Source organism: Gymnoscopelus microlampas (assembly GCF_963454915.1).
Source record: "Gymnoscopelus microlampas genome assembly, chromosome: 15".
In the NCBI taxonomy this organism is placed as follows: domain Eukaryota; kingdom Metazoa; phylum Chordata; class Actinopteri; order Myctophiformes; family Myctophidae; genus Gymnoscopelus; species Gymnoscopelus microlampas.
The window spans coordinates 7459725-7472422 of NC_139952.1; the positions used below are offsets into that span (position 1 = coordinate 7459725).

The following is a 12698-nucleotide window of genomic DNA, read 5'->3' on the forward strand; positions in this document are numbered from 1 at the left end:
GTGTGACTATTGTCTTGAGGCGATAATGACCGCTGGCCGTTGGAGTTTCGAAGTAACTCACACATGAACTACTTAACAATAGTGGTTATTCCATTCGGCGCGCACGTGCGTGTGGGAGGGAATAATTGTGGTACGCCCTCCAAAAAAACCTAGAACACGCCGCTGAAAACGCTGTAGCATCAACGGGTATATTTACGGAGGAATGAGGGAGACGGTGAAGGCTGGGAATTCAGAACCTTGGGATGTTTAATTAACCCATTAAGACCTGAGGCGATTCTTAAAAATGTTTTCTAAATCCTAACAGTTTTTTTGAAAAAAAAAAAAGTTTCAATATTTTTCAAAAATAGCAGATCTACAAGCTCATAGCGCGGCACTCGGTGCCGCGCTATGAGCTTGTAGATCTGCTATTTTTGAATAGCCAAAGAAATCTAAAGTGACACAGATGCGTTCCAGGTCTTAAAGGGTTAATTGTTTAATTGATTGATTTAACAGAGGAAATTCTCAACGATAGATTAATCGATAGACAATGAATTGTTAACATCCCTAATGTTGCCAATAATTGAGTACTTTTTCTGTTGTAAAACGGACATTTTTACTTCCAAGTAAGTAGCCTTGGCGAACCCAACGATTCCCAAGCCATGTGGCCCATAGGGCAGGAGGCCGTCCCTGGTTTCTGTAGCGTGTGAAGCACCTTGATGCTGAGTACCAAGCAGGGGAGGCATATTGGCTAAAAAGTTGTATCGTCTTTGGTATGACCCGGCCTTGGTATCGCTACTTTTACTTGAGTAAAAAATGTGTGGGTACTTCGTCCTCTCCTCTCCTCTCCTCTCCCATGGCGGTGCTGTCATTCATAGAGTGCCAAAGCCTGGGCTTTGCTTTTATTAAAGCCCATACAGGAAGCACCAGAGCCTTCGTTTCTGGCCCGGGTTCAAACACACACACACACACACACACACACACACACTGAAGAACCAGAGCCCTTTCGTTTCTGGCCTGGGTTCAAACACCACACACACACACACGCACACACACACACGCACACGCACACGCACGCACACACACACACACACACACACACTGCTGCAGCTGGGACACGTTACATTTTCGGCAGGCTGCCCTCCTCTCCTCGCCGTCTCTCCAACGGCTATAAATAGACCCTGGTGGTTGTCTTCCTTCACCGAGGAATAGAGGTTTTTGATGGGGAGGGGAGGGGGATACACACACACACACACACACACACACACACACACACACACACACACACACAGAGGTTTGTGTTATTATACTTGTGAGGACATCATCATTTTAGGACGGGATTGGAAATTGACGGAAATAGCTCAGCAATAGTCAAGAAATAGCAGTGTGAGCTTGTAGATCGGCTATTTTGCACCAGCACGCAACTAAGTATAAATCAGGCATAACTCTGAACCCCAACCCTTAAACCTAACCTTATAACCTAATCCTAACCTGAATCTTTGATCGTAAACCTATCTCTAAAAACCTTCTGTTTTTTAAAATGACAATTTCTCTTCTCAATGTCTGAAATGTCTGTTCTCAAATTCTACCAGTGGTGGAAAAAGTACTCAAATGTTTTACTTAAGTAAAAGTATCAATACTGCAATGTAGAAGTACTCTGTTACAAGTAAAAGTCCGGAATTCAAAATTTACTTCAGCAAAAGTACAAAATGTGATGTGACAATAAAGATTGATTCTGATTCTCTTAAAGTACCAAAAGTTAAAAGCACTAAAATGTTTGAAAATAGCAGATCTACAAGCTCACAACGCGTCGCGATACGAGCTTGTAGATCGGCTATTTACAAATAGCCTAGGTATAAAATAGGGTTTAAAGTGGTTAATGAATGTTTTATAGTCTAATAATATATTCATTTATATCTGCAAAGTAACTAGTAACTAAAGTTTTCAAATAATTGTAGTGAAATAAAAGTACAATATTTGCCTCTGAGATGTAGTGGAGTAGAAGTAAAAGTATAGGTAGACAATTGGAAATACTCCGGTAAGGTAAAAGTACCCTAAAAATTGTACTTGAGTAAATGTACTTAGTTACTTTACACCACTGAATTCTACTAAGCGCGTGGGGATATTCGGTCCTCACAAGTATGTTAATACCAACACACACACACACACACACACACACACACACACACACACACACACACACACACACACTAATAAGCGTGGGAAGCAGTGAAAGCATTGTGTGTTGCAGCCTGAGGTCAACAGAGCAGAGAGAGAGAGAGAGAGACAGAGAGAGAGAGAGAGAGAGGTGTTCAAACTTCAAAGAGCCCTGGCAGCTCTTGCTCTGCGGCCTTCGCTTGCGGTCTGTCTCACTGCCTCTCTCTCCTCCACGTGCACCCTCTGACGCTCTGATCAGCTGATAGACAAACAGACAGACAGACAGACAGAGAAGCAGGCAGACAGACAGACATCTGAGGAGCGTGAGATACAACCCGTCTTCAGTCGTGGCACGGTTCAGCGACAACATGAACATTTTATATGTTTACGGGTATCGTTCCTGGAGGAGTTACACCGAACTCACCTGGCGGGTGCACGCACGCGCACACACCCACACACGCATGCACGCAAACACGTACGTGCACACACATTAGAGTAAAGGGCCGTTCACTTAACCCATTAAGGCCTGAGTTCCGATTCTTAAAATGTTTTCTAAATCCTAGCAGTTTTTTGAAAAAAATATAAAAAAAAAAATTTTTCACGATTTTTCAAAAATAGCAGATATACAAGCTCGTAGCGCGGCACTCGGTGCCGCGCTACGAGCTTGTAGATCTGCTATTTTTGAATAGCCTAAAGGAATCTAAAAGTGACACAGATGCGTTCCAGGTCTTAATGGGTTAAGTTCACACCGAGCACTATAACGGCATCCTTCGCCATTGTCTTTGTTATAGTTGTGGCGTGGACTCTGCCGTCTACTTGAGTTAGAACTATATTTAAAGTTATATCTTTATGGTTATAATTATAGTGCTAGTTGTAGTGCTAGTATCCTGTACAGTGTGTGGTGTGAATGGCCCTTATGACCGATATATGGCTTTGGATGATATATATCGACCATTATTTCACCTTTTTGACAACATCAGTATTGGCAAATTGTGCAGCTGATGTGTCCCGATTCTGAGCCACTTTAAAGCCCATACGTTGTTGGCTGGAGTCCCTCAGGTAGAGCCATATGAAATCCGTTTTATTTTTTTCCCAATTCCGTTTTATTTTTTCCCAAATTCTGTTTTTTCCATTTTAATATTTCTGAATTCTGTATTTTGCTTTTTATGCTCATTTTTACCATTAAAAAAGTGTCTGGTAAGTGGAAATGAATAAATGTTCAAGATATAACAGTCCATACATGGCCCTTGTTGTGTTATACGCAAAAATGTTCCCAAAATAATTCGGTCTAATTCGGTCTGAGCATGCGCAAAATGGCGTCGCCCATGTATTATTGTTTCTATCGTCTTTCTAAGACTATTTCTACGTGGATTTTACTGTTTATAAAGTAGGATGTGGCCATGCAAAATGGTGGTGTCCCGTGGATTTGTAAAAAATCGCGGTAAAAAGAAAAAAATTACCGCGATTTTTTTTTATTTTCCAAATTCTGCAATATTCCGTGTTTTATTCCAATTCCATTTTTATTGGTCATTTCCGCGATTCCGTCCGCGATTCCGTTAACACGGATTTCATATGGCTCTACCCTCAGGGCTGTATATGCGAGTGTCTTTTCTGTTTTCTGCGAAGTTTTCCGGATGCTGGGGTTAAACGCTTTCAACCTGGCGTCCTTATTTTGAGCATGTGACTATAGGTGAATATTTCCAAAAATGTTCAAAAATATCTGCAAAATTAGCATTTTCTATCTTTGCAACATTTTCGTCAGATCTTAAGTTTTTCAAATTGATTAGAATTGCTTTTGCACTTTTTGAGAAAACACAGTTTAAAGACCTGGAACGCATCTGTGTCACTTTAGATTTCTTTGGCTATTCACAAATAGCAGATCTACAAGCTCATAGCGCGGCACTCGGTGCCGCGCTATGAGCTTGTAGATCTGCTATTTTTGAAAAATCTTGAGAAAAAATCTTTTTAGATTTTTTTTCAAAAAACTGTTAGGATTTTTAAGAATCGCCTCAGGTCTTAATGGGTTAAAACATCGGTAGTCGACGGTGGTCTAGGACTCTCTCAAGATCGGCATCGGACACACGCGCACACACACACACACACACACACACACACACACACACACACACCGAGCTACGGTGGACTTTTATGACCTTGGCTGCTCCAGCTGTCGACAGACGCCGCTACCCCCCCGTTACTAAGCATTTTCTTCACAAAAGCGAGTACTTTAACTCGAGTAACCGACATTTGACAGAGCAAGCTTTCCACTTGGGAGACGAGCAAACGTTGGACCCAGGAGTAATCTCAATACTTTGACTCAAGTAACCGGTGGGGGTTGAATACTTCTGTCCAGCACGCTGCCAAGGCATAGCAGCCCAGCCAGCCAGCCAGTCAGTCAGTCAGGGTCCACTGCCAAGGTCAGGCTACCCCCACCCCCCAACCCCCCACCCTCACCCCTCCTTCCCCCCCCCGGCGTTCCCAGCTGAGGGGTGGGCCGGGCTCCAGCCACCGCAGACACTTCCACTTCCTTAAGTTTATTTTCATAGGAACCCTCGCCGACGTCTCTGCCTGTAACAGTATCCACCCTACTGGCACAATGATCTCCTGGGCAGGGAGAACACGCTCCTGGCGGGGATATAGTGCAGATCATTCATTCATTCCTGGCCAACATTTGTTTTTTTTTCTCTTCTTCCTCTTTTTCGAGTGGGGAAAGTGAGTCCCATTACCCCCCCCCCCCCCCCTCTCTCTCTCTCTCTTTCTCTCTCTGGTTTGTGTTCTATATTTACTCCCAATATGTCTTGACTGTTTGTCTTTGATGTCGGTGCTTCTTTCACAACAGACGTTTTTTTGGGGCTTTTGTCTTAACGCTCGCCTCACTTTTTTTTTGTTGTTGTTGCCTTTGTTATGCACTCGCTCAGCCTTGGCGTTCTTCAAGAGAATACGAGCACAATAAGGTCTAATTATAAAATGCTTAATGTACTCTAGCGTGTTAACCTTTCAAAGAATAAAATTACAATAAATTCCTTTTTTTTTCTCCTGCCACTTAAATTTGTATTTTTTTTTTTAGTTACAGACGAGGTGTACTAGAGTAACTAGACAACGACGACAATACAAATTAAAACAGACGCACAAAAAAAAAACACACGGAAAAGACAACTGTCGTTTGGGAGTTACAATTGTGCAGTCTTACGTTCTTACAAGCTCCCACACGTCCTCGTCGCTGTTTGAGTTTCTTATGCATTATCCATTTTATTTTATCATTTTCTTCCATTTGAGTTCCCTATAATCTCAAGGGGTGTGACAGCTTTTGGGTCATCTATACTTCCTGTACCAACTCTTCCCATTGTTCTTGGGTTGGGCGCTCGATTTAACCCCTTGTCCTTGTGATGGCTGTCTTACCAGCCACTAATAATGTCTTGGCCAGAAACCTATCATCCCTTTGTGTATTTTCTTCAAATAATCAGTGGTGGAAAAATAACTCAAATTTGTTATTATCAATTTTGCAATGTAGAAACACTCCTTTACAAGTAAAAGTCCGGCAATCAAACTTTATATAAATAAAAACTATAAAATATACTTAAAATACCAAAAGTAAAAGTGCTCGTTATGCTGAATGGCCCGTTTCAGAAGTTATGTCTAAAATGTATAGCTCACAACGCGTTGTGAGCTTGTAGATCGGCTATTTTCAAATGGCCAAAATGTACACAGAGCTGAAGTGGTTAATGTATGTTTTGTAATAATAATAAAAATCTACAAAGTAAGTTGTAGTGGAGAGATGCAGTGGAGTAGAAGTAAAATTACTGAAAATTGGAAATACTCAAGTAAAGTAAAAAATACCTCAAAATTAAAAGTGCCGTACTTGAGTATATGCACTTAGATGCTTTCCACCACGGCAAATAATGACAAACTCATTGTTTTTTAACGTCTTATGCGTTCTCTCTCCCTCTCTCTCTCTCTTTCTTGTGCTCCCCACAGCCTCCCAGTCCAATGGACCAGGTAGGGAAGATGCGAGGCCAGCCCTACGGCGCTGGCAACCCGTACACGCAACAGCCGCAGCAGCAGCAGCAACAGCAGCAGCAGCAGCAACAACCGCAACAGGGGCCTTCCCCGGGCCCCCAGCAGGGAGGAGGAACGTATCCGGGCCAGGGCTACGGAGGAGGACCCCCGGGCCCTCAGAGGTATCCCATGCAGGGGATGCAGGGCCGGAGCCCCGGCAGCATGGCGGCCATGCAGTACGGACAGCAGGTTGGTATTTGTTGGCCCCTAGATTTCCGTACCTTTTTTTTGAAGCAGTCACAGAATATTTATCTCCAGTATGATCGATCCCCCCTGATGGTTGCTAATCACGGAGGGTTTCACCGCACGGGGAAAAAACAATGTTATGGTGACCGTTCGCTTGTTATACGCCGTTGAAAATAGCATGTCTTGCCAAAAATACATAGTAAAACACAGGAGCCGAGATACAGGCTTTTTCTCAAATACTTTAACCAGGAAGTTAATGGAGCAGTAAATCTTGGGATCATGTTATCTCCTGGTTCTGTGTGGAAAAAGAAAATGAAAACAATAATGAAAAAATGAAAAAAACAAAAAAACGTGTCTTTCTCGTCGACGGCAGGCAAAGAGTTGACGTACACTGTTGCACATTAAGCTGGCTTCTTTAATCCGTACGGTATCGGCACGTTTCTTTTTGTTTTCTTCCTTACTCTGCACTTTTGTCGCTGTGTGGGTCGGAAACCTTGTATCTCCGTACTTCGACTTTTTGGGGGTTTTTTTTTCCATACGGGAATGCCCTACTTTATCATGCAAGAGTGGTGACGCGGAAGTAGCGAAAATAGCCGATCTAAAAGGTCAGAACGTGACGCGTCGTGGGCTTGAAGATCTGCTATTTTGAAAAGTAACCGTTTTTAACTTACAAGGTCTCCAGCCGACAGCGGTGACTTGCAGCTGTGAATAAAGGCCATGAGTCTGTCCGTCTTTAACCAGAAAAGCAAGCACACACACGCGCGCGCGCGCACACACACACACACACACACACACGCACACGCACCCAGTGGGGAAATCCCTTAGCGTGAAGCCTCCTCCTTCCAAGGCTACACTTCCTTGCGGTCTCGTGTCCATTGTGTGTGCGGTGATTATCTCACACGGGTTCGCCCGGGCGTCCGACTGTGTTGCTCGATAACCGCCCCGCAGAGATGGGAGTGGGGGTACCCCCCTAGCCCCCCCTTTTGTCAGGCGGATACAAAACCAGCCACTTCATGTCTGTTTTTTTAACCCATTAAGACCGCGAAAGCATCTGTGTGTCATTTTTAGATTTCTTTGGCTATTAAATAGATAGCAGATCTACAAGCTCATAGCGCGGCACCGAGTGCCGCGCTATGAGCTTATAGATCTGCTATTTATTTATTTTTATCGTGGAAATGTGTGCAAATCTTTGAATATATATGTTTTTTTAAAGCGAATGTTTTTTAACTCAAATCTTTGCGTCTGGGGGATTCTACAAATGTCTTCTAAATCCTAACAGTTTTTTGACAAAAGCGTATGTTGCTATATATATCAGTGGTTCCCAAACTTTTTCATGTCTTGGACCACCCAAAATGATGTGGACCCCCCATCTCAGAATATTTTGTTCCAGGCACCCCCAGAAGTTGTAACAGAGTTAAAAATGTTCGCCTTAAAACAAATACGTATTCAAAGATTTGCGCAAATCATGATTTTTCAAAAAATAGCAGATATACAAGCTCATAGTGCGGCACTCGGTGCCGCGCTATGAGCTTGTATATCTGCTATTTTTTAATAGCCAAAAAATAAATAAAAAAATGACACAGATGCGTTCCCGGTCTTAAAGGGCTAAACGTGTGCGATTTGCCACCGCGTGAATCCTTTAGAGTAACCCACGTGCCCTCCACCCAACACGTGGATTTGTTGTTGTTGACGTGGTTGTCGTTCCTTCTCCATTTTTTTTCTCTCCTTCTCCATTTCCTTCCTTTTTTTTCGTCTTCCATTGTATCCACACAAGGTCACAACGCTTTCTCTCCTCAACGCCACTTGAGAGCGAACGAAGGGCCAACAGACGCACGTGCGCTGAGAGGCTTTTTTTGAAAAGCTTGGGTCGAAAATTCAAGGAGATTAATTGAAGGCTGTTTTACTGAACCGCAGCCGTTTTGAATATGATTTTCCCATGCACAAGGACAGTCGAGTCGCATCGCCAGCAATGTGAGGCAGAAGATGTTGTTATCCCAGCGTGCGGCATTGGTAAAAAACGCGTTCAATGCCGTCTGTCTAGGGGTCATGGTTGTGCGCTGTGCTCGGATCGCTTCCGGATTGCATGAAATGAACCTCCTTCTTTGGTTGATCCAAGCGTAGAATACTAAATCTCTATTAGTCACGCGTATTTTTCTCCCTTCATCTTCACCCATGCATATTCACCCACGCAGCTGCAGATTGCATGTCTTTGACGACACGGATTCAAATGTTGGTTCTGTGATTTAACATTTTTTTTTTATTTGTATTACAATGTGCCAGTGGTGCAAAGTAACTAAGTACATGAACTTAAGTACTGTACTTAAATACAATTTTGAGGTATTTGTTCTTTACTTGAGTATATCCAATTTCCAATGCTTTGACTTCTACTCCACTACATCTCAGAGGCAAATATTGTACTTTTACTCCACTACAATTATTTGAAAACTTTAGTTACTTTGTAGATTTTGATTATTATTACAACACATACATTAACCACTTCAGCCCTATATACATTTTGGCCTTTTGAAAATAGCCGATCTACAAGCTCACAATTGTGAGCTTGTAGATCTGCTATTTTCAAAGATTTTTATACATATTATACGTTTGAAAACTTGTGAAATGGGACATTCTACCTTCTACTTTTGGTACTTTAAGTACATTTTGATACTAATACCTTTGTACTTTTACTCAAGAAAATGTTTTATCCCAGACTTTTACCTGTAACAGAGTATTTCTACATTGCAGTATTGATACTTTCACCTTAAAGTAAACTTTTTCCACCACTGCAATTAGCTTCTTGTTCTGTCGATGCTAACCGCGCGCTCCGTCTTTCCCTTTCGTCTCCAGATGTCTGCGTACGGACAACAGGGGCCGGGGGCGTACGGCCAGCAGAGCCAAGCATACTACGGCCAGCACGGCCCCCCATCGCACCCCAGCCAGCAGCAGCAGCAGCAGCAGCCGCCCTACCCTGGCCAGCCGCAGGGCGGCGGCTCCGGCCCAGGCGGCTCCGGAGCTCCCTACCCGCAACAACAGGGCCACCCTTCCTCCTCGCAGCCCCCCGGCCAACACGGCCAACCGGGGCCCCCTTACGCGCAGCAGTCCCAAGGCCCCCCCCACGCGCCACCTCAGGGCCAGCCCCCGTATAGCCAGTCCCCGCAGTCCCAACCTGGCCAGCCGCCCTACGGCGCCCCCCCTCAGCAGCAACAGCAAGGGCCCGGACCTCAAGGCCAGCCTGGCTACTCTCAGTCGCCCGGGCCAGGCCAGCCGCCACAGCAGCCCCCGCAACAACAACCACAGCAGCAGCAGCAGCAGCAGCCAGGTCCCCAACAACAACAGCAACAACAGCAACAACAACAAAACCAACAACAACAACAACAACAACCGCAGGTGGGAGGTCCCCCCTCACAGACCCAGCCACCTCAAGGTCAACAGGGTCAGCCCTCACCGTACTCGCAAACATCTCCGTTACAACAACAGCAACAACAAGAACAGCAGCAGCAGCAACGGCAACAGCAGCAACAACAACAGCAACAACAACAACAACAACAACAAGAACAGCAGCAGCGGCAACAGCAACAACAACAAGAACAGCAACGGCAGCAGCAACAAGAACATCAGCGGCAGCAGCAACAACAGCAACAACAACAACAGCAACAGCAGCAGCAGCAACAACAACAAGAACAGCAGCGGCAACAGCAACAATCACCTTACCAGAGGTTCCCTCCTCCCCCCCAGGTAACGCAGTACACCCCTAAGTGCCCGTCTATTATTAGGCCGCAGCATGAATTTCAGCCGCGTCTTACGAACGCGGTGACTCGGTGGGCGCTCGGGGTGGCGCGGGGCTAGAGCACCTGCCCACCACCACGGACGGAGTCTCTAGTCTAGGGCAGTGGTTCTCCAACTTTTTCATGTCACGGACCCCCCGACTTGACACTTATTAGCCCGCGGACCCCCATTTGAAAAGATATGCCAGGGAGCCAAAAAGAAATTGGACTTTGTTTGAAGTATGCTGCCAGCGTATGTGTCAGTAGTTTGATCCTGCTGGCCTTGCTGTCAGAGAGATTAAAGTCATACTGTCTAACTTTTCTTTTTTCCCCCAATTATGTTTTTAAGTATTATGTAATGTAAGCTTTCACTTGTATATTTTTCACAATATTAAGCTTTCCACGTAATGTGTTTTATGACAAGACAAAACACTTTTAATTTGCGGAATCTCTTCACTTTAAGCACACGCATGCACCCCCCTACCCCTCCCATGACTATTAGGGCCCCAAATAAAACGTGTTTTTAAAAAAAAATATATCTGGCTGTGCCTGTCTGCCATGCATTTCTATGGTAAAGACGCGCTGGTGCGCTCCTCTACCTAGCGCCCTAGCATCGCGCTTCTGTGCGCCCACCGTTTATTTTTTTCTCGCCGGTGCGCCCTGGCCTTCTCAAACAGAGAATAGTTCCAACTTTTGGAGAGCAGTGCCTATCATTTGATCCTCCTGATTGTGTATGATAACCCGGTAATTTGCGACCCAACGTTGAATCTTTTCCACAACCACGACAAGCCGATGTTTACCTTTGTTTCAGCTGAGCTACTTGTGCTAATAACGCAGCTGACAGTGACGTTGATGATCGGTTTTGAACGTGGCAGGCGTCGATAAACGCTGCTTTTTGCGAGCGCTCTGGACATGATGTCCAAAGCGCTCCGCCCGCACATTAAAAACGCCTTTTCCATGTTTTGTACCCTGCTGTCCCCCAGGAACTCTCGCAGGACTCCTTCAGCTCCCAGTCCAGCGCTCCGCCCTCCAACCAGCCCATGGCTTCCAACAAGAGCAGCCAAGAGGACGGCATGCAGGGCCGGCCGTCAAGTCTCCCGGTGAGCCTCAAACACCCCCCTCGCCCCCACCCCCTCACCCCCACATAATCCCTAGCAGTGGTGGAAAGTAACTAAGTAATGTACTTAAGTACAATTTTGAGGTATTGTACTTTACTTGAGTATTTCCAATTTCCAATACTTCCAGTACTTCTACTCCACTACAAATATTGTACTTTTACTTCACTACATTTTTTTGGAAAACTTTAGTTACTAGTTACTTTGTAGATTTGGATTATTATCACAAAACATACATTAACCACCTCAGCCCTATGCATATTTTGACCATTTGAAAATAGCCGATCTACAAGCTCACAATGCGTCGCGATGCGACGCGTTGTGAGCTTGTAGATCGGCTATTTTCAAAAGATTGTTATACGTTTGAAAACTTGAAATAGGACATTCTGCCTAATGAGTACTTTTACTTTTGTACTTTAAGTACATTTTGATACCAATACTTTTGTACTCAAGTCAATGTTGAATTCCGGACTTTTAACTTGTAACAGAGTACTTCGACATTGCAGCATGGATACTTTTACTCAAGTAAAACATTTGAGTACTTTCCCCACCGCCGATCCCTAGCCTCGTTCCCACTTCCCAGCCTTTGCTCATCTCCGAGGAGAGAAGCCTGGTCACGACCTAATGCAGAAAGTGTCTAGCCTGGTTCCAGACGAATCTGCCATTTGCAACAAACAAAAAACATGCCCTTGGCAGATTAGGTCTGGCCCCTCTCAATAGAGATTGGATTTCTCTCCCTCCGAAGTTGTTGTTGTTGTTGTTGGGACCAATCAGGGCCCAGTATGCAAATACGGGCCGGGTTTATATCACCAGGCAAATGTTTTGAATTTGCCCCTCGGAAATGCAGGTTCCACACAGAGATTCCAGACTAACATCTACGCGCTGATATCAGTCTGGCCATGCCAGGCTAGAAAGTGTCTGTAGGGGCCGGTACTTCCCCCGGAAACACTATTTTTGTTTTGACCAATCACAGCACTTGCTTCATTCACGGAGAATGTCATCAGATTTGTAAAGCGCCAACGGGCATGTCCTTGGGCGGTACTTTCCGCCAAATTCCTGTACTTCCGTTTAGGCACTCAACCCGGCTAGGTCGTGCCCAGCCTGCATAACCCCTCGCCCCCACCTTGACCTCCCATAAAGACCAAAACAAACCGTGTGTCTGCGTCATGGACCTCATTTGGTTTGTTGCAAAGTGAAGGGGAAAAAACGGTCTAAGTTTAGAGCCAATTCAGGTCCAGTTTATTAACAACCCATTAAGACCTGAGGCGATTCTTAACACATTGGGTGCCAAAACCGTATATATACGGTTTTGGAAATACAACCATGGAGTGTTTTTTTTTTTTTTTTTTTTTTTTTCCTTCATAGCAACAGGAGATATCATTTTTCGAAGATTTAGACTTGAATCCACTTCCTGGTTAACTTATGACTTCAAAAGCCTGTATCT

At 44.6% G+C, this 12698-nt stretch overlaps 1 protein-coding gene across 1 annotated transcript in view; it reads left to right on the plus strand.

Annotated features, from left to right (window-relative positions):
• Positions 1 to 12698, plus strand: part of arid1ab (AT-rich interactive domain 1Ab) — a 132339-nt gene that overhangs the window by 40587 nt on the left and 79054 nt on the right. Inside the window, exons 2-4 of the mRNA XM_084080263.1 lie at positions 6109 to 6378; positions 9223 to 10110; positions 11123 to 11239. Coding sequence (XP_083936389.1) covers positions 6109 to 6378; positions 9223 to 10110; positions 11123 to 11239 — 1275 coding nt within the window. The remainder of the gene's footprint in view (positions 1 to 6108; positions 6379 to 9222; positions 10111 to 11122; positions 11240 to 12698) is intronic.